Here is a 25,907-nt window from a genome sequence, read left to right as displayed (position 1 = left end):
TGATGAATAATGCAGATGAAGAGCAGATTAAAGGCTGCAGAAAGAAGCGCTGATGATTGATTACAAACTCTGCTGACAATGTCTGGAGGAAATACTCACATTTGACCATAATTGCACTTGATTATGGAGAAACAAAAAGCAACACCTGTAACATATGATGCAATCTGACAAGTTCTGCTTTTAATATTCACACGTGCTCGACTATTGCGGTATTATGTGAGTGCTGCATAGAAGGCGAGTTAAGCTCAGAATAGGCCATCTCTCTCTTCCTGAGTGACTTCCTGTCACCTCGTGCACGTTGCCATGGCATTAACGGGCGTATAAAAGTGACAAACGGTATTTCCGAATGAGACGGTAGCGACATCGAGAACGCCCCAGTGTGAGAGATGCGACGCCATGCCATTTACACACCACTCACAAATGTCACACAGACGGGACTTTCAAAGGTTTCTTCATATTTATTACATAGGTTATGGTTCATTCAAAAATAAAGTTAATCACGGCTACGAGGCCACAGATAAAACGACCCTAGTTAGTGTGTTTTCCGGTAAATACAGACTCCCAGTCCAGCATGCCAGGGTTGCTCAAATCTACGGCAACCGAGAAACCTGCATGATAGAAATCATCCCATCAGATCTGAGGAACGTGACCTCAATCACGCTGTATGTTTTGTAGTATTCCCCTCCCCCCACGTTTCCCTTTGATCACACACAGTCACCTCATCCTCAGGGGTGAAGATCAGTTCTCCATGGCTGTCACAGGACGCTCAGGTGTTCACGCTTCACCTCTCAAGTGTTTCCGCTTCTTTTGACCCGATTCCATGCGTCCCAAGTGTTAGATCATGCCAGCGAGCCAAGGCGGCAGGAAGAGGCCGATGGTACCGAGCAGGCAGACGATAATGAACATCCACAGGAAGATGCGGTCGATCACCATGGCGACATACTTCCAATCCTCTTTTACCTGTGCAGAGAAAAAGAGAGATGGAGAGATTTAGAGTGATGAGTGAGTTTGTTTCCCACATTCACCAAAACGATCCTTTACTATCTATGAACACTCACACTGAAGTCAGCGTCCCCGGCCCTCAGGTGGTCTGCGATGTAGTGAACCCCCTCCAGAGCGCGGATCACGCTTGGTGAGAGCAGGATTGTTGGCTCTGTTGATCCTGTGTTGTCAGCTTTAGCTTTAGGCCCCTTGTTGGCATTGACTCTGCACCCCGTCAAAGGTCTGCTCAGCCCTCCGGCCTCCTCCTGGCGGTTCTGAGGGTTTTTCTGTTGCGCCGGAGGAGTCGCAGCAGGGGGTCTGGGCGAGGGCGGACGGAAGGAGAAGTACGACGTCAGAGTTCCCAGCTCCAGGTCCTCGTAACTTCGTCTCTCGGGGTCTTCTGCCGCGCTCTCGTCTCTTAACCAGTTGGCCGAGGTGCTGATGCAGTTGGCGGCTTTGTACCCCGCCATCCGGGCCCGTCGGTGCTGCACCGCCGCCTCCTGCTGGAGCAGCAGCAGCCTGCGACGCCGGCCTTCTGGTGCAGGCCGTCGCATGAACAGCCAGCGCGGGATCAGGTCCAAGAACACAGAGTGGACCCAGCGAGGCATCTTGTGAGTGCTGGGTGAGCGGTGGTGCACGTTGAGCACAAAGACGGTGATGACAATGGAGAGGGTGACGAAGATCATGGTGAAGAGGAGGTACTCGCCGATGAGAGGGATGACGAGGGAGGTGGAGGGAATGATCTCTGTGATGAGGAGGAGGAACACAGTGAGGGACAGCAGCACGGAGATGCACAGGGTGATCTTCTCGCCACAGTCTGAGGGCAAGTAGAAGACCAGGACGGTGAGGCAGGAGATCAGCAGACAGGGGATGATGAGGTTGATGGTGTAGAACAAAGGAAGCCTGCGGATGATGAAGAAGTAGGTGATGTCTGGGTAGATCTCATGGCAGCAGTCGTACTTCTTTGTGTTGTACGTGCCCACGGCGTTGATGATGGCCCACTCGCCGCTTTCCCAGTAGTTGTTGAGGTCCACGGTGTTTTCTATCCGCTCCAGGTCGATCTTGGCTTTGTCGTAGGTCCAGGAGCCGAACTTCATCTTGCAGTTCTGCTGGTCGAAGGGGAAGAAGGTGACGTCGATGCTGCAGGAGCTCTTGTAAATGGCAGGAGGGACCCAGCGGATTTTCCCCGTGTGGAATAAATGAGCTTTGGTCATGTGAGTGACGGCAAATTCTCCATCGGCACTGGAGGAGCAAAGAAACGATGGAGAGATGTGAGACCACAAATACAACAACTAGATAATCAATTATGTAATACATCACAAAAGGTTCCACTGTTCCAATTTAATTTAAGAGGCCGTGTATTGAAAAGAGATAGGATTTCGCAGAACTAATCTTCCTCAGTAATCTCCTCTTCATCATCACATTAACACGGATGACGACTCGTGCATAACAATGAATTCCTATCCCCTCATCTGCTTCACATCTTTTGTCTAATTTCCCTTGCAGATTGCGGTGACGCAGGCGTGACAGACTGGAACGCTGTCATCCACCTTCTCCGCTTCATTTCTAATTGATAAATAAATGGAATGGAAATGTTTGACACAGCTCACAATTTAATACAAAAATGGGAGCTGGCAAATTTGACCTGAAGGGCCAATTTATCAAAATATAATGATGATGATGATGATGAAGAGTAGTTGAGGAGCAGAATGTGTAAATGTAAAGTCCACTAGGTGGCACCGCAGTCCCACCGTAACATAACACTTGGACTTTCATTTAACACGGTACAATGATTCGCCAATCAATCAATGGTGACTCTAATTTCAAGGTTATTGTTTTTATGTTGCAGCAGTCACTCACTTGTTATAGAGGACGATGTCTGGCACCCATATGAGCTCTGACGGCACTCGTATGGAGGTCACATTATCATAGTCTGAAGGCCTCCAGCGAAGCTTGTAGTCGTTCCACTCCTGAGGGTGAAAAACAAACAGGACTGTGTTTTACTGCCTCATTATAAAACACTCATTAAAGCGAGTCTCTTCATTTGAGCAGAGCACGATAAAAGTTTAAAATGTAAAAACCTGTTTCAGCCACACATTAGTTGTCATCATTTGATTCTTCTCATCCTGGCAGAAAGTCGGAGACAGACAGACAGAGAGATTCAATGTAAATGTTAAATAAAGATGTTTTAGGCTGCAACTTTTAGAGAGTAACAACAGGTTAAAGTAGGAACAAATGCTGTTATAGTCTAAAGTGTGTAAGAACCGACCACATCAATGAGCTGTGCGATGGAGAGTCCAAACTTGACGATGACCACGTCAGAGATGTTTGGCACAGGTCTGGACCACTTGTTGTAAGCGACGAACAGCTTCTTGAACAGCTCATCCTCGGCGTGCGAGTGGGTTTTCTCGTGACAAACAACTGTGGATTAACACAAAAGACATTTGTGTCGTCAAGATCCTCATCCAATCACATCGAAACATCAAGAATCTTCCTTATTTCGATCTGCCGATGTGATTTCAGTTTCATTCGTGTGTCCATTTAGAGACAGTCTGCATTTTTCAGACAGTTTTTCAGCATACCAACAAGTAAATAGCTGTCTGCCCCAACCAATCCCTGCTTATCTCCGAGGTAAAATACTGTTTGCACCCTTGAGAGTGCCTTAATCAAATTGATTCGATATTGACAGATGCGCACACAACCTCAGAGCGACCCGGAGCCTGAATGTTGTGTGAGATAATAAACAGTGAAATACACATGATCTCATCTCATCTCGTGGGAATGTCTCCTGTGCAGTCAGACTCAATTACACACATCGTTTACTGGGGAGCTACTTTCTGTCGGGAGTGAAACATGTTGCTGTTGTCTGTCACCGAGTTACAACGGATGAAAACACAAACAGTCACTTTGCTTACAGCTGATAGTGAGTCCTGAGTGTTTGCAGTATTTGTTGCCACGTTCCTACAATTGAAAATGCAAGAGGCGAGATGCAAAACCACAGAAATCCATACATATAAATCTACTGACCCGTGAGATTAGCACACCATTAACACCCCTGCTACCTGTGTATAGTGAAGCTCAACCAAGTGTGCAAACGTCAAGGAGATGAGATGCATGTGGGGGTGTGTTTCTTAACCTGGCTGTGTGTGAGATAGGATTTCTGAAAACAGCACTGACAAGTCTTTATGAGCCATCAGTGTAGAGGAAGAGGATAAGCAGGTACGCTGCTGCATTATATTGTCCAAGCTAATGTGCCGGATCAGGGACAGCCTGGAGCCATTTGGAGAGAGAAACCAGATGCAGGCCGTTATGTTTCTACAGTATGTGTGTCTCTGGTTATTGTAAAGGTGAAGTCTAAAGAAGGGCAAGATAGCTGGTAGAAAAGAGGCATCAAAGCTGGTACAAATTTACCTTCATTTTCTGTTAATTTGCTGTTAATTTGCCGACGACACACCTGCTGCTCATCTCCTCCCAACAAGGGCTAATTTCATTCAAGAGGCATGCACCTTATCTACGCTCTTGACAGCCAAGAGGGTGTGCGTTCATCTGTCCGTACATCTGGGGAGGACCAGATGTGGGGCTTGAAGAATAGCTCCAGGGGGCCACAGATCAAAGCTTCCTGCCAGCGGAGACTTTGAAATGAAAAGACACCTCCAGCATCCAGCTCCCCAGCCCGGGGCATCTTGGACCGGGGCCAAGCCAGTTGGCACAGCGTGTGAAACACTGACCGCTTTAGAGGATGGAGTCAGCAACTTCTCGAGCCAGGCCCGCTCTTGGTAAAATTGGGCTGTCAGGGACTTATACAATAAAAGCTCACACAAAAAAGAAGCACACAACTGTTCTTTGTTGGACTGATGTCAGAGAGCCTCACTAAACTCTTGCAGCGCCATGATGTGAACGATCCCTGCACCTCTGACTGCTGCAACAGGAGCAGATGGAGATAGCTGGGAAAAGTGGGAATTCATTCGTAACGAGTAGATCCATAAAAGATAGATTTGATTAGTGTGTAAACTGTGTTTTTAAGCCTAATCTCACGTGCAAATAGTTCCAGAATCATTTATACAGAAAATGTCAATCAACTGATTACTTATCAGTTCATTAGTTCTGTTGATTATCAAAATGGTAAACATTAGCTTCTCAAATAAGACTTTAAAAACAGATCTAACACATTAAACACCAATGATGGTAGTTTGTCATCTGTCATTTTAAGGTTTAAATCCATAACCAGTAAAAAAAAATGACTATAAAATGTCACTTTATTCTCTTTTGTTTAATTGGCGTCCAAATTTCCAAAGGTCAAGGACACAAAAACTGTTACTGTCTATCTACCAACAGTTCCATTCACGCACTACTTCGCCAGGACGGACAACGTGAGAACAACCCGCAGAGGAAGTGCTACAAAGCGCCTGTAAACATGGACACTTGGTCGCTTCTCCTCCAGCTGTCTACTTTCCGCACGAGGGGTAAACGATGGAAAGGTTTCCTGTCGCGCGCCAGAATGGCACAAAACGCACGCGACGTAACCGTATGGCGCCAATTAAGAGCGGCGCGAGACAAACGAGTCTACCTGAAGAAAGAGGATTGTGGGAGTTTTTGTGTAAAGAAACAACAAACAAACATGGCGCAGGTGTTACGGGTGATAAGTCTGGTCGCGTTTTTCCCAACTTTTACGCTCTCATTCTTTTATTATTTCCGAGTTGTTCGTTAAGGAGCATCTTTTTCGTTTGGCTCTGAGTAACTTTTCTCTTTCTGAAGCAAAATACTTACTTTGTTGGCAGAAGAAGAGTGCGCAGAGCGTAGCCATCCTCGCACAGAACAGGTGGTCGTATCCCATGTTGCGTCCTGTCATGTACGGGTCCAACTTCTAAGGAGAATTCGGTTCTTTTTCCATCCAAACACGTCCAAGCGTTACCTTGAAAGCGTGATGTGCGAGGAAAATGGGTCATTTTCGCAGCCGGGTGGCATATCAGGACAACTTCACTACTCCTCTACGGTGAGTGTCTCTCCCGTGTTATGAATGTGGGCGGAGATGGAGGATGACGTTACGGCGACTGAATAACTTTACACTTTCCCGAACGATCAGCATCGATTAATCGCTAGCAGCCTCCTCGCTTGTCAGCCCCTGTGACCCGGAGGACGGAGAGGCTGGAGGCGCCGCGCCGCTCACAGCTGGAGAAGAGGCGTCCATCACCCGGGAGCGTCACCAGCGCACTTTCTGTCAACTTCTATTGAATAATTTGGCTTTAAGAATGTCTTCCACGCCAAAGAATCTGTACTGTCGCTGCATAACACGTCAGCCAAGTCCTGTTGTCTTTACGCACGGTGGTCAAAACAATGAAGCGCTGATTTAAGTACATATCTAGCAACGACGATGCCAATTGTGTCCGAGCCTGTCAGCGACTCTACTGCTTTATTGGAGGGAGGACAGACTGACTGAGGAGTCTCTCTCTCTCTCTCTCTCTCTCTCTCTCTCTCTCTCTCTCTCTCTCTCTCTCTCTCAGCAGCTAGAGGGCAGACTGGTTGAATGAATGTATTCCTGGTTGAATTTGTCTTCCCTATACAACTTTGGAGTGGAGTGTGTTAGTAAACAGATGGAATAAATACAGAAGCGGTCTGATTTGTTGCTATTTAATGAGCCAGACACACATGACACATGACACATGACATGTCTTGGTATGATGAAGGACCCACTCTTCTTCTTCTTCATTATAAGCAGGTATCTATCTGACACTGAAACCCTCTGATAGAATTTCCTGTTTGCAACTCTATGCCTTAGCTCTGATTACACAGTTCATATGTTCATATTTCAGGATGTTTTAAAGGCCCAGTCACCTTTGTTTCCCACTTTATATATACAGTATATGCTTTTCCAAATAATGGTCTGCCAGTATAGTTTACCCTGCCTTCCATCTTTACGCTGGGACCAGAAGCCTAACAGTCCTTACGTTGGCTTGATTCTCTCAGCCATGTTTATGTGCAAGCTTAAAACAAACTTGTATCTCAGTACAACAGTATAATCCCGGTTATAGAAGGTGTATTCCCCTTTACTGGTTGATCATTTGGGATCTCACAACAGACCTCATCATTCACAGGATGACATGTGCGAGTAGCGTACAAAGACTTCTCAACACTCCCTTAGCGATGGGTGTCCACCATGTGTTTCAGCTGCCTGGTGAAGGAAGCGTGCAGGGCCTGAGACGAGCGCTCCAGCCTGCTGGCCACGTCTGCCGCCGCGCCGAGCATGTCGTTGAAGACCCGAGACTCCTCTCTGATTCTGCTCCGGAGAGGGAAAAGGGTGCGAGTCAACAGGCACAGACGGAGACGTGGAGAGAAAGAGTAAGTGAAGAGACAGACATAAGTTATAGACATCAAAACTGGCAATACCCTCAATATCTTGCTTGCTGCTTAGAAACACAATGCTTCACCCACTTTTGCATCCCAGCGACCGCCTCAGACACGTCCCCCTCCAGCTGCTTCTCTAGATCTTCCACTGCTTTGTCCAACACCTCCTGGCAACTCTTCTGGTCCTCTCTGGTGCCTACAATGTTTTCCTTGATCACGTCTTCGTAGCTTTGATCTCCCAGCTCTGCGCCCACGTACTGCGCCAAGTTCTCCATCACCGCTCTGTTGCCGTGCTGGATGGCTTGCAGGTACGCCACCTGCTCTCGCTGCGCCTTCAGCCTTCGGGCGAAAGCAGGGTCGGTGTTGAAGAAGACCGAGCACTTGTCCGGACCGGCGTCGGTGAGGAGCGTCGGCGCCGGTGATGTTGCCGCTGACGTGATCCAGACTTTTTGGCTGTTTGTCGTTCTCACAGGCTCGTCACCCGCTACCTGAGACGTGTCATTGGTGGCCTGAACAAAGCCTGAACCCCAATCTCCATCCCCACTTTGGCAGAGCGCTGGGGTTACCATGGACACCCAGAGCAAGGCAAAGGGCGTCCAACTACACCACATGGTAACCTGGACAAAAGGAGGAGGTGAGTGTAAACTTCTGTATGAACACACAAGTGCTGTATGACATTACAATCCTACTCTCATCTACACACAGTTCAACCTTGATGGGTTACAGGCACTATTGTGTGAGTGTGTAGACATCTGAAGACCCTTTACTCTTTTAAAATGGCCGTAGAAAAACGTCTCTAACTGCACCTTTCCAGAGGGTAAACACGAGCCCCTCTGTGCAGGAAGTCTGGTTGTTTGATTCGTGTCACACCCGTCAGTAAACGCTGACGTCGCCGCACGCAGCTGTGTTTGTGTTGCTTCAGCGTCTCTGTGGATCCAGAACATCTCTCCATCGTGAGTCCCCACAGAGCACGAGGGCCGTTTCTCTCCAGCATTGTCCCTGTATTCATTTAGTCATTTTGCACGCCGCGGTCCCTACATCTGGAAATACTGTGCATACACTCTACATAAACAACTCTGCCAGACTGAGGTCTTTTCTTCTCATGCGGTCTCTTGCTGCGAGCTTGAAACCATTTCAACTTCTCATAACCAAACTTGCATCAACTTCCTTGTTTCCTTGAGGAACACAAACAATGAGTGAATGCCCAATCATGCCTGCTACCATAGTGGGCACAAAATTGCCTATTTATGTTAGGATCAACCGTGGTGTGACCCAAACCCATAAACCAACCGACTTCTGGCTGGGCCGCTCTCTGACGCCCTGTTTCTCATCACTTTAAACAGTGACATCATTCACAGGCAGCTGGAGTAAGACGAGCAGAGAGCGAGCGGAGACATTCTCCATGGGCCCGGCGTGATGTCAGACACATACATTTGATTGACATACGCGTCGTGAGCGATAGGTTGATATCATCGCCTGCAATAACACAGATTTAATGAGTTTTCTCCTGAGGTGATCCGTGTCACCAGCATGCATTTTCCTCTTTAGGTATTAGAAAAAAGATTAATTTGCATGCATGAACATCTCGTGAGTTTATTATGGATTAGGTTCAATATTTTAAACTCGTATTTACTGGTGAGCTTTGGGAAACAGCAGTGTGAGAAGCTGCAGGCGCCTGTAAGCAGAAATGGAGCCGTAATGCCCTCAAGTCCAAACCTTTCACTTCTAAATCAGCAATGTAGAAAAGAGTGAAATGAAGACTGAAGCTTCATTCAGCAGCTGTAAAAGTGTGTTTCCATATTTCCATATTAAAGTCATTTAAGGTCTTCAGTTGGTATTCGGCTGAACGCCAGCGTGGCCGACAGCTTTTTATTACTCCGAGCTTTTTACTGCGCTTATTTGGACTCGGCATAAATCAAAAACCTCACAGGAACAACATTTGGTGCTTAATGACAAAATGCTTCCAAACGGACGGGCAAGTCATCTTAAAATATCACTTTATTGTCTTTGGAGTTCAAAAAGCGTCTCGGCAGTAAAAGGCAGTGGTCAGAGGACACTGTGTGACATTTCTCTGGAATCACACACACGCTGCATCTCTGCATCACAGATTGGCAGGAGCAATTGCCTTTGTCTCCGGAAAATGTCTGCACAATTTTCCACGCCGGCGTCTTGCGATTTAGCTGAAGCGGCGTTTATGTTCTACTCTCTGTAGCATGTAGTCGCCCCTGTTTGTTTGGCCTGGAGTGTGAGCGCTTCTGTCAGGGTGAAGTGGCTTTTATAGGCTGACGTTTTCTTTTGGCCCGAAGATGGCAAAAGCTCGGCCTCAGAATGAAAGCAGAGCGGCGCCAAACATTCGGAGCAGCATTACGAGATGTCGCCTCTCGTTTGTGATTCTTTAAGAGAACTTGCTTGGAAGTGCTGCTTCTTACAATAACACATCATTCTGTCCAATCTAAACTTCTGTCTGTACTCCCTACTGAAAAATGTGGAGATGTGCGATCACAGCTTCTTTTATTCTTTATTTCTTTCACACAACTCCTTTTATCAGCTTATGAGAGAACAAATGCCTCCACAGAATACAAACTAAGTGATTGTTAATATGCTTCAGTAGATGGACTGTCAATCACACACTCTGGTCCTGTTACTTGGAGCACATTAGAGTCCATCTATGCCGCTTTTATCCTGGAAAAATCGACTTGTTGCTTTAATTAGGTTAAAGTTGACATTTGAAAGTGCATACAAACGTACTCAGTAATTGGTTGATTGATTAACTGCTCATCCGACTTAAAGGAATTCTCCTTGATGTGTGACACAATGGAGGAGATCGGGAATACATTTCCTTCTTCAACGAGTATAATTGAAATAGAAGAACTGCCTTCTTTGTGATAAGCGTGCCAATTCAATGTCTGGAACGTAGAACAATAGATTTCCATTTCAGTTCATGCCCGATGCAGCGATGACCTCATGGACGCGACCACATTAACATTCAGACGCATGCTTCCAGTCCTCCTTGGCCGTGTGTCTGAGATCTTTCCGCTGTTCCTTTTTTTTGCCAAACACTCGACAGGTGTGTGCCACCGGTGTCACAGCGCTCCGCCACCGCCTTGTTTCTATGACAACGGGAGCCGCAGTAGCACAATAGAACCGATCAGAAACCTCGCAAGTTCAGTTTTGACAGAAAAGTAATGAAGTATTAGTCATTATAATGTGTAAGTAATATGTACAAGCAAGCCACCAAATCATTCAACACTTTTATAAGTAGACAGACTAGATAGAGACTAGATTAGATAAGCTGGATGTTTCCAAATTCAAAAGTTTCTTTCTTTAGTTTTGCCGGTTGAGTCCATGCGGGCAAAGCATCCCACTCTGCTCAAAGTAAAATCTAAAGTTTTTGTAATTGTAATAGACCCAAACAAACTCACCAACATGCAGGATTCCTCCTCTTCAACTTTCTGTCAGTAAGTAAAACAGAGTCCAAAGTTTTCAGCAGTGCCATTCACAGACACAGAGCACAAACACTCGCTCCCGTTTCCTTCTTCATGTCAGGGGGGGGAAAAAAATGCAGACACGCGCGCGCACACACACACTCACTCAACACACACAATTAGGGTTTGGCTGGAGTGTGTGGTGGTCTGTGTGCCCCTGTGTGCTGCTGTGGGGAGGGGATAGTAAAGGGGGGGGGGTGTGTTTGCAGAAAGTGAATGATTTCTTTCTTTTCAGTGGAAAGAGAAGGAGGGGTTAAGAGGAGGAGTAATCTACTTCACATCTGTGGGCTCTGATGGGGGACTGAGGAGGCACCAGGGCTCAGCTTTTACGACCACGGCTGCACATACATTTCCTATTTCTTCTAAGAATGGGATACTTAAAGTGTATCCGAAGAAAGAAAGAAAGAAATGAAAATGTGGAAAAGCAACAACGAGCTCCGAGCTGCTGTGGCCGGCCAAACACAACACTGTAGTCAGGGGTGTAGTATTGCATAGTAAAGTGCTGATTGTTGGAGATAATGGAGATAATGCAGTTTATTATCAGTGTGATCTGGATTCTGGCTTTATTGCCCGACAGAACAGGTTGGAGTTCAGTTTAGAGCGATGGAGTCAAGCTAAGCCAATCAGTGTTGTCTTTGTATTTTGGAAAGGTCTCTCTCCACCACACTATGTCACGATTCTTAGCCACGGCAAAAACAACCTCATTATCAGCAGATTCCTGCTCAACATGACAGGAAACACTCGACACAGCGTCCCGTCTAACGACCCTGCCATGTTTGTTTTTGCCGCCTCCTCACAGCAGGCGGGAGCAGCGTTGCGTGCGTCCTTTCGCTCCCATCGCCACCTTTCCCGTCTCTTCGCTGCACAACTGCGGGCGCAAACAAAAACAACAGGAGCGCATTCATGTAACGGTGCTGTAGGCAGGCGGGTTAGCTGTCAGGAAAAGAAAACACAACACGCATCATGTTATGGTGTAGGCACAAGTCCAAGACAGCTGCTGACAGCAAGCAGCAATGCAGATCAGCTCTGCCTTGAATGATTCATGATCCCGACCGCAGAGCAATGTTTCACCACAGGCAATATTTTTATCGATCACCATCAGCAACGGAGAAATAATAACGCCGACAGGTCGCTGCCTCCGTTTAATGGGACGCAGGGATATATAGGTGTTTTACAGGTCATGGAGAGTCAGAGATGTGATGGAGGGTAGGAATCTGTCTCAGCAGGGTGAGGGGTGGTTAAAATCACTCTTTTGAAACGAAGGAATGTAAAGTTCCACATCGGGAAATCTTGAACAGAATCAATCACCAAGAAGCCACAATGATATAGAATTTGTACATTTTGCTCCTTTGGTCTTCGCCATTCAGATAGTCCAACAATAATCTACAGTTTTTTTTTTAGTATCAGTGTAATTATTTCCCTCACAAAAAAACAAAAAATATATGAATTAGTTAGGTGTTGACCTCATGTTGCAGTTGCCGGTGTTTTTTGTTAAACATGCTAGCGGGAGGAGCATTCATCCTGTTTAGGCCCTAAGTGAACGCAAGGCACCATGGGAGTTTCATTCTCTATGTAAACAGTTCGCAAACCGACTGTGGAGTCCTTGACATCTGAAATGAATGTTGCATAGTGTGGTCAATGAAATGCAGGAGCTCTTATGAAAAAGAGGCAAATATGGAATGTTTAAGAGTCGGAGGAGGGCCCAGTCATCCATTAGTGTATGGATTCTGTATAAGGAAGTGGAATTTTTAAGCAAATGTGGGGCAGATTGGCCACCATCCTCTGTAGAAGGTCAAGTACAGTGTGACTGACGTGACGGAAAAACGACCTTTGGGGGATGAATTTTTGATAAGAGCTCAGACGGGGGAAATTCAAGAAACGCAGCAGTCGCCTCTTGCTCATTGGTTGAACACAAAGTCATGAAGCCTTCCATGCTTCACCGTCACCTCCTCACTCCAAACCATCAAACAGCAAATGAATTTCAAAAATAAGCTGAATTGGAGTGTAAATAAACAGATGATTGGACCATGACTGTTAATACACTGACCAGTAAACACTCTCAGCCTTTTCTAATTGAGCGGCGCCCTTGGGGACGTTTCTGACCGAGGCTGAGCGCTCGCTGCTTTCTGAGGGCTCTTATCCACAGCAGAGCCCCAGAAATGAGTGTGCTGCTGCTGATAAACTCCTCTAATCCACCCTGGGAGCCCAGCACCCCGCCTTTTTACTACATTATCCATGTTCCCATTTTCAATACAGACGGAGCTTTGGGAGCAACAAGCAGGGATTTGTGATAACATTCATTTTTTTTTAAATGTACAACATGTCAGAAGGTGAAGAGCAATTAATAAATCTGTCACAGGGAATGTTGTGTGAAATGTAAGTTTGTTGCCGGTGGATATTCTGTAACGGTGACAAATCTTCACATGTAGGTTTAGATTGGATTGTTGATGTGGAACAAGAAAGAATGTTGGTTACTTGTTCAAATTCTTACCCGTTTCAATTTGCACCACAATGTAGCAACTCTTTATTGTGTCATCTTCTCTTGTGTCATCAGGTGTCATCCTATTGCCAACCGGTCGGTGAAAATTAGCATTTTAAATTACAATAGAAGCAAACCAGCGCCTGTGGTGATGACGAAGAGGAAGAGCAAGATGACGAATCATACAATGTGGATGAAATTTAATAGTGGCTGCAGAGGAAAGTATTTATAGAAGAGGAGGATCCTCTGCAGAGTGTAAATAGGAAGATTAATCCTTAGCTGAAGGCCTAAACAGACCTGTGTTTCATTCAAACCTACATAAATGGTTTGCTATTTGCTCTTTCGCATTGCATTGGTTAACTGTCGGGGCAGATTGGTCTGGACTCTGCGCCGCTTTACCAAACATCACTGCAGCTGTGCCACGGGCCAAAGCTGTCCTCTGGTTGCTTTCCATTCTAGAACAGCAGACTTGCACAGTTAAGTGTAAATGCTTGTATAGGTTGTTGTTGTTGCTTGTCTTGATAAGTTCTTGCATTTATGCGGTTTTTCTGATTTAATTCCACCGCATCTCCTCGGTCCACACCAAACTGGAAACATCCATCACACAGCCGATTCCATTACTGGTTTATCATGAGTAACCTCTTTATCGGGGCGCCCCAGAATCCGCCTCAAGCAAGCGCAGGAACCGATTTGCGATATTCAAGCTTTATTTGAGAATTTGAGTGTTTCCAATATAGGTCTTTTTTTTTCTTCTGAACCTGGTCAATGGAAACCTCACGTTTGTCCCAGCAACACGAGTGCTGCTTGAGAAGGAAGGAAGGAGCTGTGTCCTTGGGTGTAATGGCGGTGTCTGAGCTATGAGCTTTAACATATGGTAAAGGATTCGCCTACACTCGCCTACACTTTGACCTCTGGGCTGTAAATGACAAAAACATACACGTGCAAGCCCTCGCTGGCCTTCATGTGTTAGTTGTAGCAGTGAAAGCGATTCTCTCTCTCTGTTCTGCAATAAGCACTCGGGCTTTGTTACGCGTTTCACAACAGACACCACCCTGGAAAAAACAACGCAGACCTCCATCCTGAGCCGATTAGACGAGTCAAGCAGCAGGAAATGAGACGACCTTAGGATATCCTGAACACTGATCAATCACACTGACACTGATTGGAAATACAAATGGTGTGCACATATTAAAACACAGTAGACTCTTAACATCTCATTTCTCTTTGCTTATTCATAATCTAATGAAACATCGCAGGGCTGATATAAGAGGAATGGTTAGAGGGCGCGCTGAAATTCAATCAGGAAAACACAATTAGCCATGTTTGTATGCTTCCTGGACTCCACCGGGACAGACTAGATGACTGCAGAGTGCAAGTCACTGTTCGGCTCGTCCTGTTCCAGCCAGGGCAGCTAAACAAAATGAAAGGATGAGACACACACATTGTACGATGATGTAACATAGACGGTCTGGGAGAAGTGAAGCCTGCAGAAGTCAAATGTCAATTAGGAGAAAACTACATTTACAAGTGTGTTTAGTGTAAATTTGACATGTGTGATGTCGGTCTGTTTAACATCCAGCGGAGCTCACAGATGTATAAATGTGTTAAGACATTATTAACCCCTCGCTGGCAGTTTCCCTGTGGTTCTTTTTATGGATTGACGCGGTTAAAGAGGGACGCGTGGTGTGAAGCTCGCCGCCTGCTGGAGACGAAGCAGGAGCAGCATTGATCAGCAGAGGAGTAAAGTAAATGAGGTGTCAGGCGTCACAGATGACCGATTTCCAAATAACGATTTCCTCTTGTCAGTGAATTTAAAGTGAGCCAATTACTGAGTTTATGACATCAGCGTAATAGTTTAGAGTTAAGTGTCGACTCCTCGTTTTTCGTCGCCTTGGACTTTTCTGGGTTTTTATTTTCGGCTTCGCCTCGGTCTGGGATCCGGGGAGGATTTGGGATTTTTCCTCTCAGATTACGGAAGCTGTGGAAAATAATCGCGGATTTGAAAGACCTGCGGCCGCTGCTGCAGAGTTTGGCCAAGAAAATAAAACCCAATCGCTGCTCAAAGCATGTTTCTATCCTGGTTTCATTTACCAACCAATTATGTGAAAGCTATTACTGTGCGCATCACTAAAGAATTCATCACTGCAGAAAAGTATTCATTTATATTGGTCTTCAGTAGTCAAATTATTTCTATCCAGTTTTTGTTGCAGATCGGCCGTCTGGTGTTTCCTGCTGCACGGGCTCATGTGCTCGTCGCAGCTGCTGCTTTTAATTGGCGTCATCCTTTTGCAGCTACATCCTCCTATCTGCTGGATCTTAATCTCTAGACTGGGACGAGCCGCAGCCGGAGCCGAGCGAGAGCCAGTTGTTACCGCGTCTGGGATGAAGCCAGTAGCCGTGCGTGTAAATATGTACTTTTGTATCGCTTTGCCAATTTCAAATCCAGCTGAAACAGCGCAGTGTGACTATAAAAGAGAGATTGCTCTGACGGAGGATTTATTTCTCTGCAAATGAAAGTACTGAAGACTGGAGCCAGATGTTTGTGTTGATTCAGTCAGCAGCTATGACTTTCCAGACATTTCCTCTATCTAATGCTATCTGACCCTTTATGACCCGTTCACAGCATCACTCAGCTTTGGGATGTGTGTGTGTGTCGGTGTTGGGAAGAACGGGGACAGCTTTGCTCGCTGTAATCCTTTGGAGTAAATAGAGGAAATCAAAGCCGGATTGTGAACCTGACCTTAAGAGAACAACCTTTGGTGTTTTCATGCGCGGGATCAAGCTAATCTCAACTAGCAAAGTAGAACTTCGACTTAGCCACTTTCTCATTTCCAGCAGTTCTGCCTTTAGACTCCGACACACTAATCGTTATTCTTGGCAGGGCTTCTTATCTTTCTTTATTCGCCTTCCCTAACAAGTACCCATGAATTTGAGGGAATATTCTCATAATGACCATAAAGGACCTTCAGGCAACAACTTACTCAATACAATAAGTAAAGAACTAAATCGGTCTTGCCGTGTAAGTCACAGTTGGTGATTCCCCGTGCTGAGGCTGTTTGATGAGGAGCCCTTTGATCTTTTCCATACATCTACACGGGAAATACACTTTAAAGAATCACGCTGTGCCACAGATTAGCGCCACAGGTGTGTTTGATTCCTTTGAGAAAAAGTTCTGATTGGAGAAATGGTTTACGATCCCCAAGAGGCAGCTGTCTCTGAAACCGCGACAGGACGGCTAATGGGGGCCGGCGTACGCAGGTCAGCCGGGGTGAATCCCACCTGGATCAGGGTGCCTCCTCCGTCCCTCGTCTGTCTCCTGTGTAATGAGGGAGGCCGGCGGGAGGAAAGTGAGAATCGGATCCCCAGCTGTGTCTTCTTTCGAGCGGGACCTCTTAATCAAGACCGGGCTTCCAAAGGAGGGATGTCAAGAATAGCTGGTAGTCGGGGTCACCAATGTCAGGCCTGGTTTATGTGCCAGATTGAATGCTGGGTGGAGAGAAGCTGTGGCGGTCTTTGGGTGCTGACCCATCAGGATGAATTTGAGACAAAGATAGATTTGTATTTCTTCCCCAAGCTGCACTTTATGGGATTGATTTGAGCCTTTATTGTCTCCACACACCGATATGTGATTTGTCTCCTCAAAATGGAAACGTGATTGGAAAAGGCACAAAGTAATTCTATTTCAAGTGTTTGGACGGTGGTTTCCATGCAACCTGCCATTGGCATTCAGATCACCCCAAATCCAAAGTGCACTCTCGCTCGCTCTCAGAGAATCAGCCTGTCCTTCAAGCGCTCGTCTCTTTAATAATGGGATTTCCACAAATTACACACACACGCACACACACTCACCAGGCACTTAGATGGGAGAATATCTCCGGAAGAAATGCACTCCAGACCTAAATTCAATTTAGAATGTTGCATAGACTTTAAGTAGAGGCTGAGGCAACGCGTGATGCCCAGGAAATAATAGTTTGCTCCACTAAGCAGCCAAGAAGCCCGCAGAGGATTAAATGATGCCGCTGTTCTGAATTCACCACAAACTGGAACAGAACATCAAGGCTGCATGGAGCTGATCTGCCTTCTGATAACAACCAGGAGCAGCACCTCTTTTCTTGATTCTCTCTTATTTTGGCTCCTTCCATTCCCTTTGCGTTTCCTCTCTCCTCTTATTGTTTAAGGTGAAAGGAAGCGTTTGTTTGTGTTGCTTCATTCAAACTACTGGAAAAGTCTCCTCTCTCCCTGACTCTACAAACTCCCGGTGGTTAGTTTCATTTAAACTGCATCGTACCTTTTATGTCATCGTTGAGGGGTTTGCATGTTGGCGTATGTGTGCGAGCAGATGGGCCGGTGTTTCTGTCCGCAGCAGCCGCCTCCACCTGCTCTTTGCCTCTGATTGTGGAGAAAAGGGATTTGTTTGCCGACCAAAGTCAAAGGGCAAAGACAACAGGAACCAGGAGGCAGACATCTCCAGTGTCCATGCATGGAGCGTCTAACGGGCAGGAAGGGTCAAACTTTTAAACTGATGATGAGGGAGCGTCGGTACGTGTGGCTGCGCCTGTGCATCCAAAAGTGCTGAGTCGTCACTTTGCGGGCTGTTACTGGATGATGAGGAGGCTGCTGAGATACTGTTGCTACCAGTAATAGTTTCGCCTCTGCCCAATATAAAAACAACTGCATGCACTTTTTCTGCATGAGTACATTTGAGATAGTGTTACGAGGAAGAAAATGAAAAATTCCATGCAGCTTTATAGCAAAATTCCTATCAATAAAATGCAGTTATATACGTTATAAACATAAATAGGAGCCATTTGCTGTCAGTGGTGGGGGGGGAGTGTATCTGAGGACGCTCAGAGCTCAGCATGGACACACAATACTGAGGTGTTCTGTTGCTTAATGAAATATTATACACCTGTACACCGCTCCATCAATGTTAGCTTCTTAGCCACCATGCAAGTCGGCAAACAAGTCTGGAACGGTTATTGGAGGCCCCAGAAGAAGAGTCTTATTCCTAAACATGTCATCTTCTGGTGTATATCCTGCACAGTTGTCAAATACTTTAACAGCTCTTTCATTTGTGTGTTCATAGGACAGTGAAGAGACACATTTACATGTTTTTTGTGTGTGTTGCGTAAGCCTCAGCATGTTGCAAGAGTCACTGTCAATCTCCGTCCCAAGGTTAACGGCCTCGCTTTGGCCCGCTGTAAAACCGTCTTCACAGATTGGCCGCATTTCATGGTGTGTTTGATCACTAAGTTGAGCCGTCGCAGCCATATTCTTAACTGAACACATGATATACTGTGTGTGGGCGTCTGGAGGAAGCGAAGAGGAAAAATGGCCCTGAGTCTTCACACAGCCACCGGAGCTAGCATAGCTTTCCATATGGCTTTAAAGATATAGAGGTATAACACGGCAACATAAAACATATAATGAGAACTGACTGAGGTTTGTTTGAAGACATTTCACTCTGCTGAGGCTTCTAATCTGTCGTCCATCCTGTATAAAGAAACGTGAGATGGAGAGAAGCCTCTTCCCAAGGACTTCCCCTTTATTACAGCATTTCTCTGTTAAACTGATGAAGCAGGTTTCTCCTTTGTGTCCTCGCCCACTCATAACAGTTACACAATACATCTCCCTAAACAATGTGGTCCCCGCCCGTCCGTCCCCCCGTCCCCCCCTCTGTCCGTATACAGTATTCTGTTCTGGGTCAAGGGCTCGGCTCGGGACAATGCTGTCTTGTTCCTCTCACATTACTGTGCTTGGTTCCAAAACAAGCTGATGGCATGGGTTTAGTCAGGGTCAAACACCGCCGTCCACCTCTGTATCAGATTCCATGTTGACTCCACAGAGCCATAATTTTGCTCTCATTACGGCTCAGTGCTGCTCCACATCATCCTGGTTTCATAGCGTTGGAGAAGCTGTCCTATATTGTTGTGCCTCTGCCTGTGACTCATACCGGTGACTGAAAACATTAAATAATTGCTATATCTGCTGGCGAGAGGGAACACGAGCTTCCAGGTTATGAATGCTCCCAACAAAATGACTCATTAGTTTGATTCGAAATGCCTTTATGGGAGCGATCTCTCCAAAAATAGAATCTGACTCCATTCACCCTCATATCTCCACCGTCCCCTATTGGAAAAATCACAAGGCACTCAGGCTTTATGAAGGACTGTGAAGGAGCGCCGCGTCTAACTGAGCAACTCCCTAATTTATTCCCATCCCAGTAAGTGTAAGTGAGCGGGCATTTAAGCACCTTAAAAGGAAAGTGAACGAGGAATCCCTGATGATTTACGCTTTGCTCCAAATACATTTTCTATCTCCAACCTGACACCGGTTTTACAACTTCTTTTAATTGAATCTATAGTTTTATCTGAAGTGCTTGTGTTAACCCCTCCCTCCTCACTTTAAAAAGCTTATGACACCATAAAATGGAGACTGATGACTTTTATATCATTTAAAGGAAACGCACGCAAGAGCTTCTGGAACCTGGACAAAATAATTACCTCTCTTGGATGCGAATCAATTAAATTAAACCTTGAGAAATCACTTAACATGAAGACATTTTATGTGAGTAAGTGTACAGTAGAGTTACCCTCTCAGAGATGGGGTAATAGATTGTTTTGGCATTCAAAAGGCAGAACGCAGGGAAACTTTTTAAATAAAGAGCATGAACGACTGCTCAGGGATTAGTCTCAGTCTATCAAACGTCTTCATGCTCCTGCAGTGTGACAAATGGAGCAATTAACCACTAATTAGGCTTAGATTAAGGTGATGGGGGCGGCGGCGGAGGGAAGGATGCAGTGACAGAGTGAGGGATGTATTTCCACTGATAGGAGTCACAGGGGGGCGTGACTAATAATGTTTTTAGCTTAAAGTCCGGCTGGTGAGTGACAGTTCCGATGGCCCCTGGTGTTCGTCATCAATAAAGACATCGCAGCACCTCAGAGGGGTCGTTTCTCTCCAAGATGGAGAAACGGATCGTCGGAACGCCTCTGCTGCGCCTTTGGTTCGTTCGCCCCGCTGAATATCTAAGAAAACATCTGGCGCCTCCCTCTTATCTTTGCTCAGAGCCCTGAGGCAGCGTTCAGACTGACACACTGGTTTGGGATTCAGTCTGCCTCACCAGAGTGGCAGAGGGTGGAACACAGCGTACTGTACTGTATGTGCTTCATGGTTTACTCTCTGACCGCTGTTATGGCATCGGTGAACTCAGGCCTCGTCTTCTCTACCAGGTCAGGCAGACCAACTAGAAGATTCCAGGCTTGTTGATGGAGGACGGGTGGCATTTCACACAAACTTTTGGGTACCATTCTGAATCTATTACATTCTGGCTCTATACACATAAGAATCCAAGTCTTCCAATGTAGATTCTCTGGCAAAATGAACCCAAATGATCTTATTTGGAATTCATTTTCCCTGCTGAAGCACTGCAGCTGTGCTCTGTGGTGAAGTGGCCGTCGCTTGAACGTGTCCGCCTGCAGAAATTCATTATCTTGAAAGCTGTAACGCGGCACACACCACGGGCAGGTGGTGTGGATAATTTCACATTTCTCCTGTGTCCTCATGAGCGAAGACGCCACTTTGTATTACCTCTCCGGAGCTGATGAGCACTTTGGCGTCGTCCATCCAACTGTCAGTGCGTTTGGGAAAGGAGCCCGTGTTGAAAGCTCAGCTGATTAGAGGAGGAGCTCTTAAATCCACCGCAGTAATCTGTCTTCACTATCCAACCGCAACTCCCATTGGAGCTTAGCAACAGTCACTTCAATTTTCCAAGTCAGTCATCAACAAGCTGCTATTTTTAATGTCCTTTGGTTTCAACAATGGTCACAAGTAAGACTCCTGAGGCATTTGAAGTCAAAGTATTCTCATCTACTCTCTCAGTTGGTCACACTGATATGGGCTGTATTGATCTTGGGACGTCTAAATGGAGTGAACACAGATTTTCTCGCAATTCTGCTTAAAGTTGCTTCCCAAGCAGCATGACAACACGTGTGTTTGTCACATCTGACAGACATCACACAGTCTATCACAGGTGGGAATTTGATGTCTTTCTCCATCACACACTCCACACACTGCCTTCTGACTCGTTATTGCAGAGTCAGCACTTCTCCATTCCATTTTGCATTCCCCGGCACCTTTCTGTCGATTGTTTATAGTGAAACAGCAGAGAGATTTTACTAATCAGGAGTGTGATAGACACACACACTCGACACCGCCGTCTCTGCTGCTGAGGAGTCAACAGAGAGATTAGAGGGCGCTCCGTCTCAGCTCACACAGGCATCGCTCGCTGAGGAAAGGGATTCCAATTCCAATTTCAAATGAAGTGCATTATTTATACTGCCTCTCTATACACATATCAATACAAAGCTAAAGCACTGCACAGTAGTGCTTTCTGCAAGGGCCAATACTGATGCTGTTATAAATGTAAATGCTCTGAAAACTGCATTTTTAGTTGGTTGCAGCTGATATATCTTGTGAAAATAAGAAGGTGTTAGATAAGAAGGAGGAAACGAGCACTGAGTGAAGCAGATAGCAGTATGCACGTGGCAGCAAAGGGAATCTGGACCAGCCGATACTCCGCTACTTCATCTGGTGAAGAATATGTGTGTGACGCACACGACCGACGTGAATTAAAATTCGCTGCAAATGACAAAACGCACATACAAGTCTGTGATAAGGAATTAATGAGGCGGTGTGAGAAATTGAAATTGGAAAGAAAAATATGTACGTGGCTTTGGATAACAGCGTCTCCCAAATGTAAAAATAAATAGGCTGTATATTTTAAGTTGTATTGTGCCGATCTTCACCTGGCCTCAGGCAGAGGAGGGAGAGGAAGGAGAGAGCTTGGTTTCACTTCTGCTAAATATGTTGGACACGGTCAGTGAACAGAAATTAGAGACACTGGATAATGTGAAAAGAAAAAAATAGAAGCATGAGAAATGGTGGTAGTTTTTCCCATTTTTCCCATAATTTATTTGCCTGGGTGAATAGATTTGAGACAGACCAAGGGCTCACAGTCTCACCTCTGCTCAAATATAGGAAATATTGATCCTTTATTTTATTCAGTGGTGGCTTAACAACAATAAACCTCAGTGTGATTGGATTTTAGAGTTCCACATCTGTGCGACATTCCCATATTGACCTTCAACACGCCAAAGTGCTGTCCAGATCTTACAAAAGCTTCAGTCAGACATTGAGACGTCCTTGTTTGTTTGATGAATGAAACGGTCAGTGCGTCTCGATTAATCACTGAGACGTAGCATTGAAAGTGAATAGCGAGGCTGGTAAGTGACCCTGTGAGGGCGACGGGCTGTTACGTGACCAGTAAAAGGGATTTCAATTGGTTCAACAAAGGCTTCTAAAGGCTTTCTATCTCTTTTTCAAGAAATCTAATCCTGCATTCACCTTCCTGGATGGATTAAACAATGTAGCGTAGAGACTGGAGACGTCAGGCCGTGATAGCAGTAAATCTTACCTGCTGTTTATTTGACAAGTACAAATAACCTACAAGTCATTTGGTATCATCCTAAATGTAGTCCTCACACGACTGAACCATTAATAATGGAAGCCGTTTGGCTGAAATAGACACAGTTAAGAATGCCTGTGTCTGCTCTCTCGCCCTTGTAATATTAAGAGCCGTAAAAAAAGGCCATACTTTCCAGTCATGTGGTTAAAAGACGTTTCCTGACTGACTTTTATGGCCGCAGTCAACAATGAAGCCATTATTCTGACTGCATTTAATGACGGACACAAAGGTTAGAAGACCTTTTTATCACACGGACCTCTCATGCGACACATACATCTTGTTCTCATCATCAATAGTTGATATCATTTGCATCTTAAACAAGGGCGAAGTGTCCGTGGGTGTTTCATTCACTCAGTAGCGCTCATCAATCAATCAAAACGTCTCATTAATATGTTTTATGTAATGCTCAGACATGAGACACATCCTGCTGCCCAACTCAAAGTTTCCACTCAGCATTTACCTGAAATGACTCAGGGACAATAATCTAAACCGTAAATAAGTAAAGAATAAAAATGGGCAATGTTCTCTTTGGAATTTAAAGAAAAATATTTATTCCCTCTGTTCTGCAAATCCGTGAGAGGGAGAGGCGATCTGCAAAGGAAATAAGAGCTTTATGGAAGAAGCCCTGATGTCTGTGAAGCTCCGCATCATAAATCTCCAAACTTGAGAGTGGAGGAGGAGGATGAGGTACTATCTCATGAGTGACATGTCAATTATGGCTTCCTCCCTCCCTCCCTCCCCCCTGCATCTTTTATATGTGGCTATTTGCCATAAACACCAGCAGCCAAAAGCTATCTCAGACCTCTTGAATCCAGACGTTTCTGAGGAGCAGACAGGGCGATGACTGATGCACAGCCCAGCCTCCTTCGTCACTCAGGGCCGGGGTTACCCTTCATCTTCATAATTCATTCGACCCGCTTGTGATCTTGATTCGTGTGAGTTTGAGGCTCTGGCTGTTGTAAATTAAAAACACGCAAGTCAGCGTCTTCTGCATGTTCTTCCCTCTGATGTAGGGACAGCTGCGATCACGATTAAAGCTAATTACGTCTTTTTGTTTTTGAAATGCAGGTCGTCGGCATTGACTTGCATTCGTTTCATCAAGGTGACATCACAGCCCGTAGAGAGGCGGGAGTCGTGTCCTAGCAACAGACCACATCAAACCTGGCTGGGGTCTAACGGCTGTTAAAAAAGAATTGCTGCTGCTTGCAGTTTGCCACAGGTATGCTTGGCTGTCATTTTGTTTGTAATGCTGACAAGGGAAATGAAATTCACCAGGGGGGAATTTAGTGGCTTAATACTTCAGCTCCTCAACCTTGCCAAGCAAAACTCATGACATTTATTTGTCCATGATGCCATTATGGCATAAATTTAGGCAGCGCTGCCAAAGATATTTAAGTGCACTGGATGGCGGCTGTTTCTCACAATGTGTCACTTCCAATAATAGGCTTTGTTAAGAGCCAAAGGAATCTTAGAGAAAGTGAATATTAATATGATCAGAACTACATTTTCCTGTCTGTTTGCTGCCCCTATCAACCACGTATTGTGACGGAATACAAATCACTTCAGCTGTCGGTTGTTCTTGATCAGAGTGTGACATTGTGCAGTGTCCTGTGTGTGTGTGTGTGTGATGTGACCTAAGGCGTGAAGAGGAGGGAACCATTTGGGATAAAGTATAAGGAATATGTTGATGATTATGTGTTTTATCCATGGAGCCACATTTCTGCTGAGATTATAATCAATGGGTTTAAGCAGAGGGGTCATATATTACATCACAAGGTCAATCATTGGGTCTGTGTCATTCACAGAAGGATGTAAAGATTCCATAAAACATCCAGACCAACATTGGCTCTCCACAGACGTGGCTTTATTCAAAATTAACAACAAGAATCATCTGGATTCCAAGTTGCCGTTTCAAGAGCATCACCCTGTATATGATTCAATACACACACACTGAAGCACACACTGAATACCCTTGCCAAAGGGATAGAAAGGTACGTCATCAGGTTTGACAGAATGTCTCCTGAAATCTGTCAAACGCGATCGGGGGGAGACTTTCTGTCCCCACTGTGGCAAACACAGATAAATACACACATTATCTCAAATACTGCTGGAGAAAATTGAAGGTTTGGAACAGAAAATGCCTCCTTGCCTGAAGTAGAACAGGTCAAAGCCTCCTCCGGGGGGTGAAAGATCGGGGTTGTGACCCGTCTAGAGCCAGATTACACACAACACACAAACAGCCCACACATCAGTATTGCTAAGGTGACAGGTACATAAGGGTACATGTCACACACACACTAATGCTTTAAATTGATACCAACCTACACTTCAGCAGAGAGCCAGGACTCACACAGACCACCCAATGTCATGAACGAGTTTTGTCAACTGACTGAAGACATCTAAAGAGATAAATGACCAGCCTGACAGCAACCAGCCTCCATCTGTTAGTGTGAAGGTCATCGCTCTCATCTTCCTCTCATTCAAGATGATAAATAATTGTGGGAAGACCGGGAGTAGGAGCCATTACAGATCCATGCGTTGGTTTGAATCACAGGCTAATGCTGAGGGCGGATACGAGGTGAGGTGTGTTCTCCTGTTGTGTGTTTTCAGGGTGCGACAGGTCACAGTGATGGAAATTACTGCAATTCACACACGTTTGTTTACAAGAATTGAAAATCTTGGCTCCACATGGGTACACACATCCTTCCTCTTACACACTGTGACATTAGGCTATTATATTTAATGGGTGATCTTTATCTTGGTGGTCAGGCTGACATTTCCACGGGTTCCTGTTATCTGTCATGATGTTACCTGAATGGGAACCAGCTGGTTAAGATGATGGTTGTTTCATACTATTATCTTTTCCCTCTGCAGGCAGGTGATTGCTCTTTTTGGTGTGTATATTGTATTTGCACTGGGGCCTGCTACATTTAGGACCTCTTCCAAAACAAATATGTCTACAGAAATGTAGGGTAGCGACGTGTTTTTGATTTTACATTTCCTGTTAAAGTTGTCTTTCCCAGTTTTTACATAACAAAGTCAGATTTAAGGTCTCCTGCCATATAAGGAGTTCAAGCATTGACAGGCTGTAATC

General features: G+C 45.5%; 2 protein-coding genes across 2 annotated transcripts; both read right to left on the bottom strand.

The window, feature by feature from the left end:
* Window positions 1-447: 447 nt before the first annotated feature.
* On the bottom strand, window positions 448-5,979 carry chrna2b (cholinergic receptor, nicotinic, alpha 2b (neuronal)). The gene is made up of 6 exons (XM_076148712.1): window positions 5,749-5,979; window positions 3,251-3,402; window positions 3,063-3,107; window positions 2,842-2,951; window positions 1,059-2,223; window positions 448-960 (listed from the first exon to the last, which is right to left on the bottom strand). The coding sequence occupies exons 1-6, from the start codon at window positions 5,828-5,830 to the stop codon at window positions 835-837; spliced, it is 1,680 nt and encodes a 559-aa protein (XP_076004827.1). The 5' UTR covers window positions 5,831-5,979; the 3' UTR covers window positions 448-834.
* A 629-nt stretch (window positions 5,980-6,608) lies between these two features.
* On the bottom strand, window positions 6,609-10,862 carry LOC142999275 (uncharacterized). Its single transcript, XM_076148744.1, has 3 exons — window positions 10,746-10,862; window positions 7,411-7,940; window positions 6,609-7,255 (listed from the first exon to the last, which is right to left on the bottom strand). Exons 1-3 carry the CDS (start codon window positions 10,749-10,751, stop codon window positions 7,117-7,119), a joined length of 675 nt encoding a protein of 224 aa, XP_076004859.1. The 5' UTR covers window positions 10,752-10,862; the 3' UTR covers window positions 6,609-7,116.
* Window positions 10,863-25,907: the final 15,045 nt, after the last annotated feature.

This window comes from Genypterus blacodes, unplaced genomic scaffold, assembly GCF_046128005.1.
Source record: "Genypterus blacodes isolate CSIRO-AG114 ecotype Tasmania unplaced genomic scaffold, CSIRO-AGI_Gbla_v1 ptg000042l_1, whole genome shotgun sequence".
Classification (NCBI taxonomy): domain Eukaryota; kingdom Metazoa; phylum Chordata; class Actinopteri; order Ophidiiformes; family Ophidiidae; genus Genypterus; species Genypterus blacodes.
Note: the sequence above shows the minus strand (reverse complement) of the source record. Positions and strands in the feature narration are given on the sequence as shown.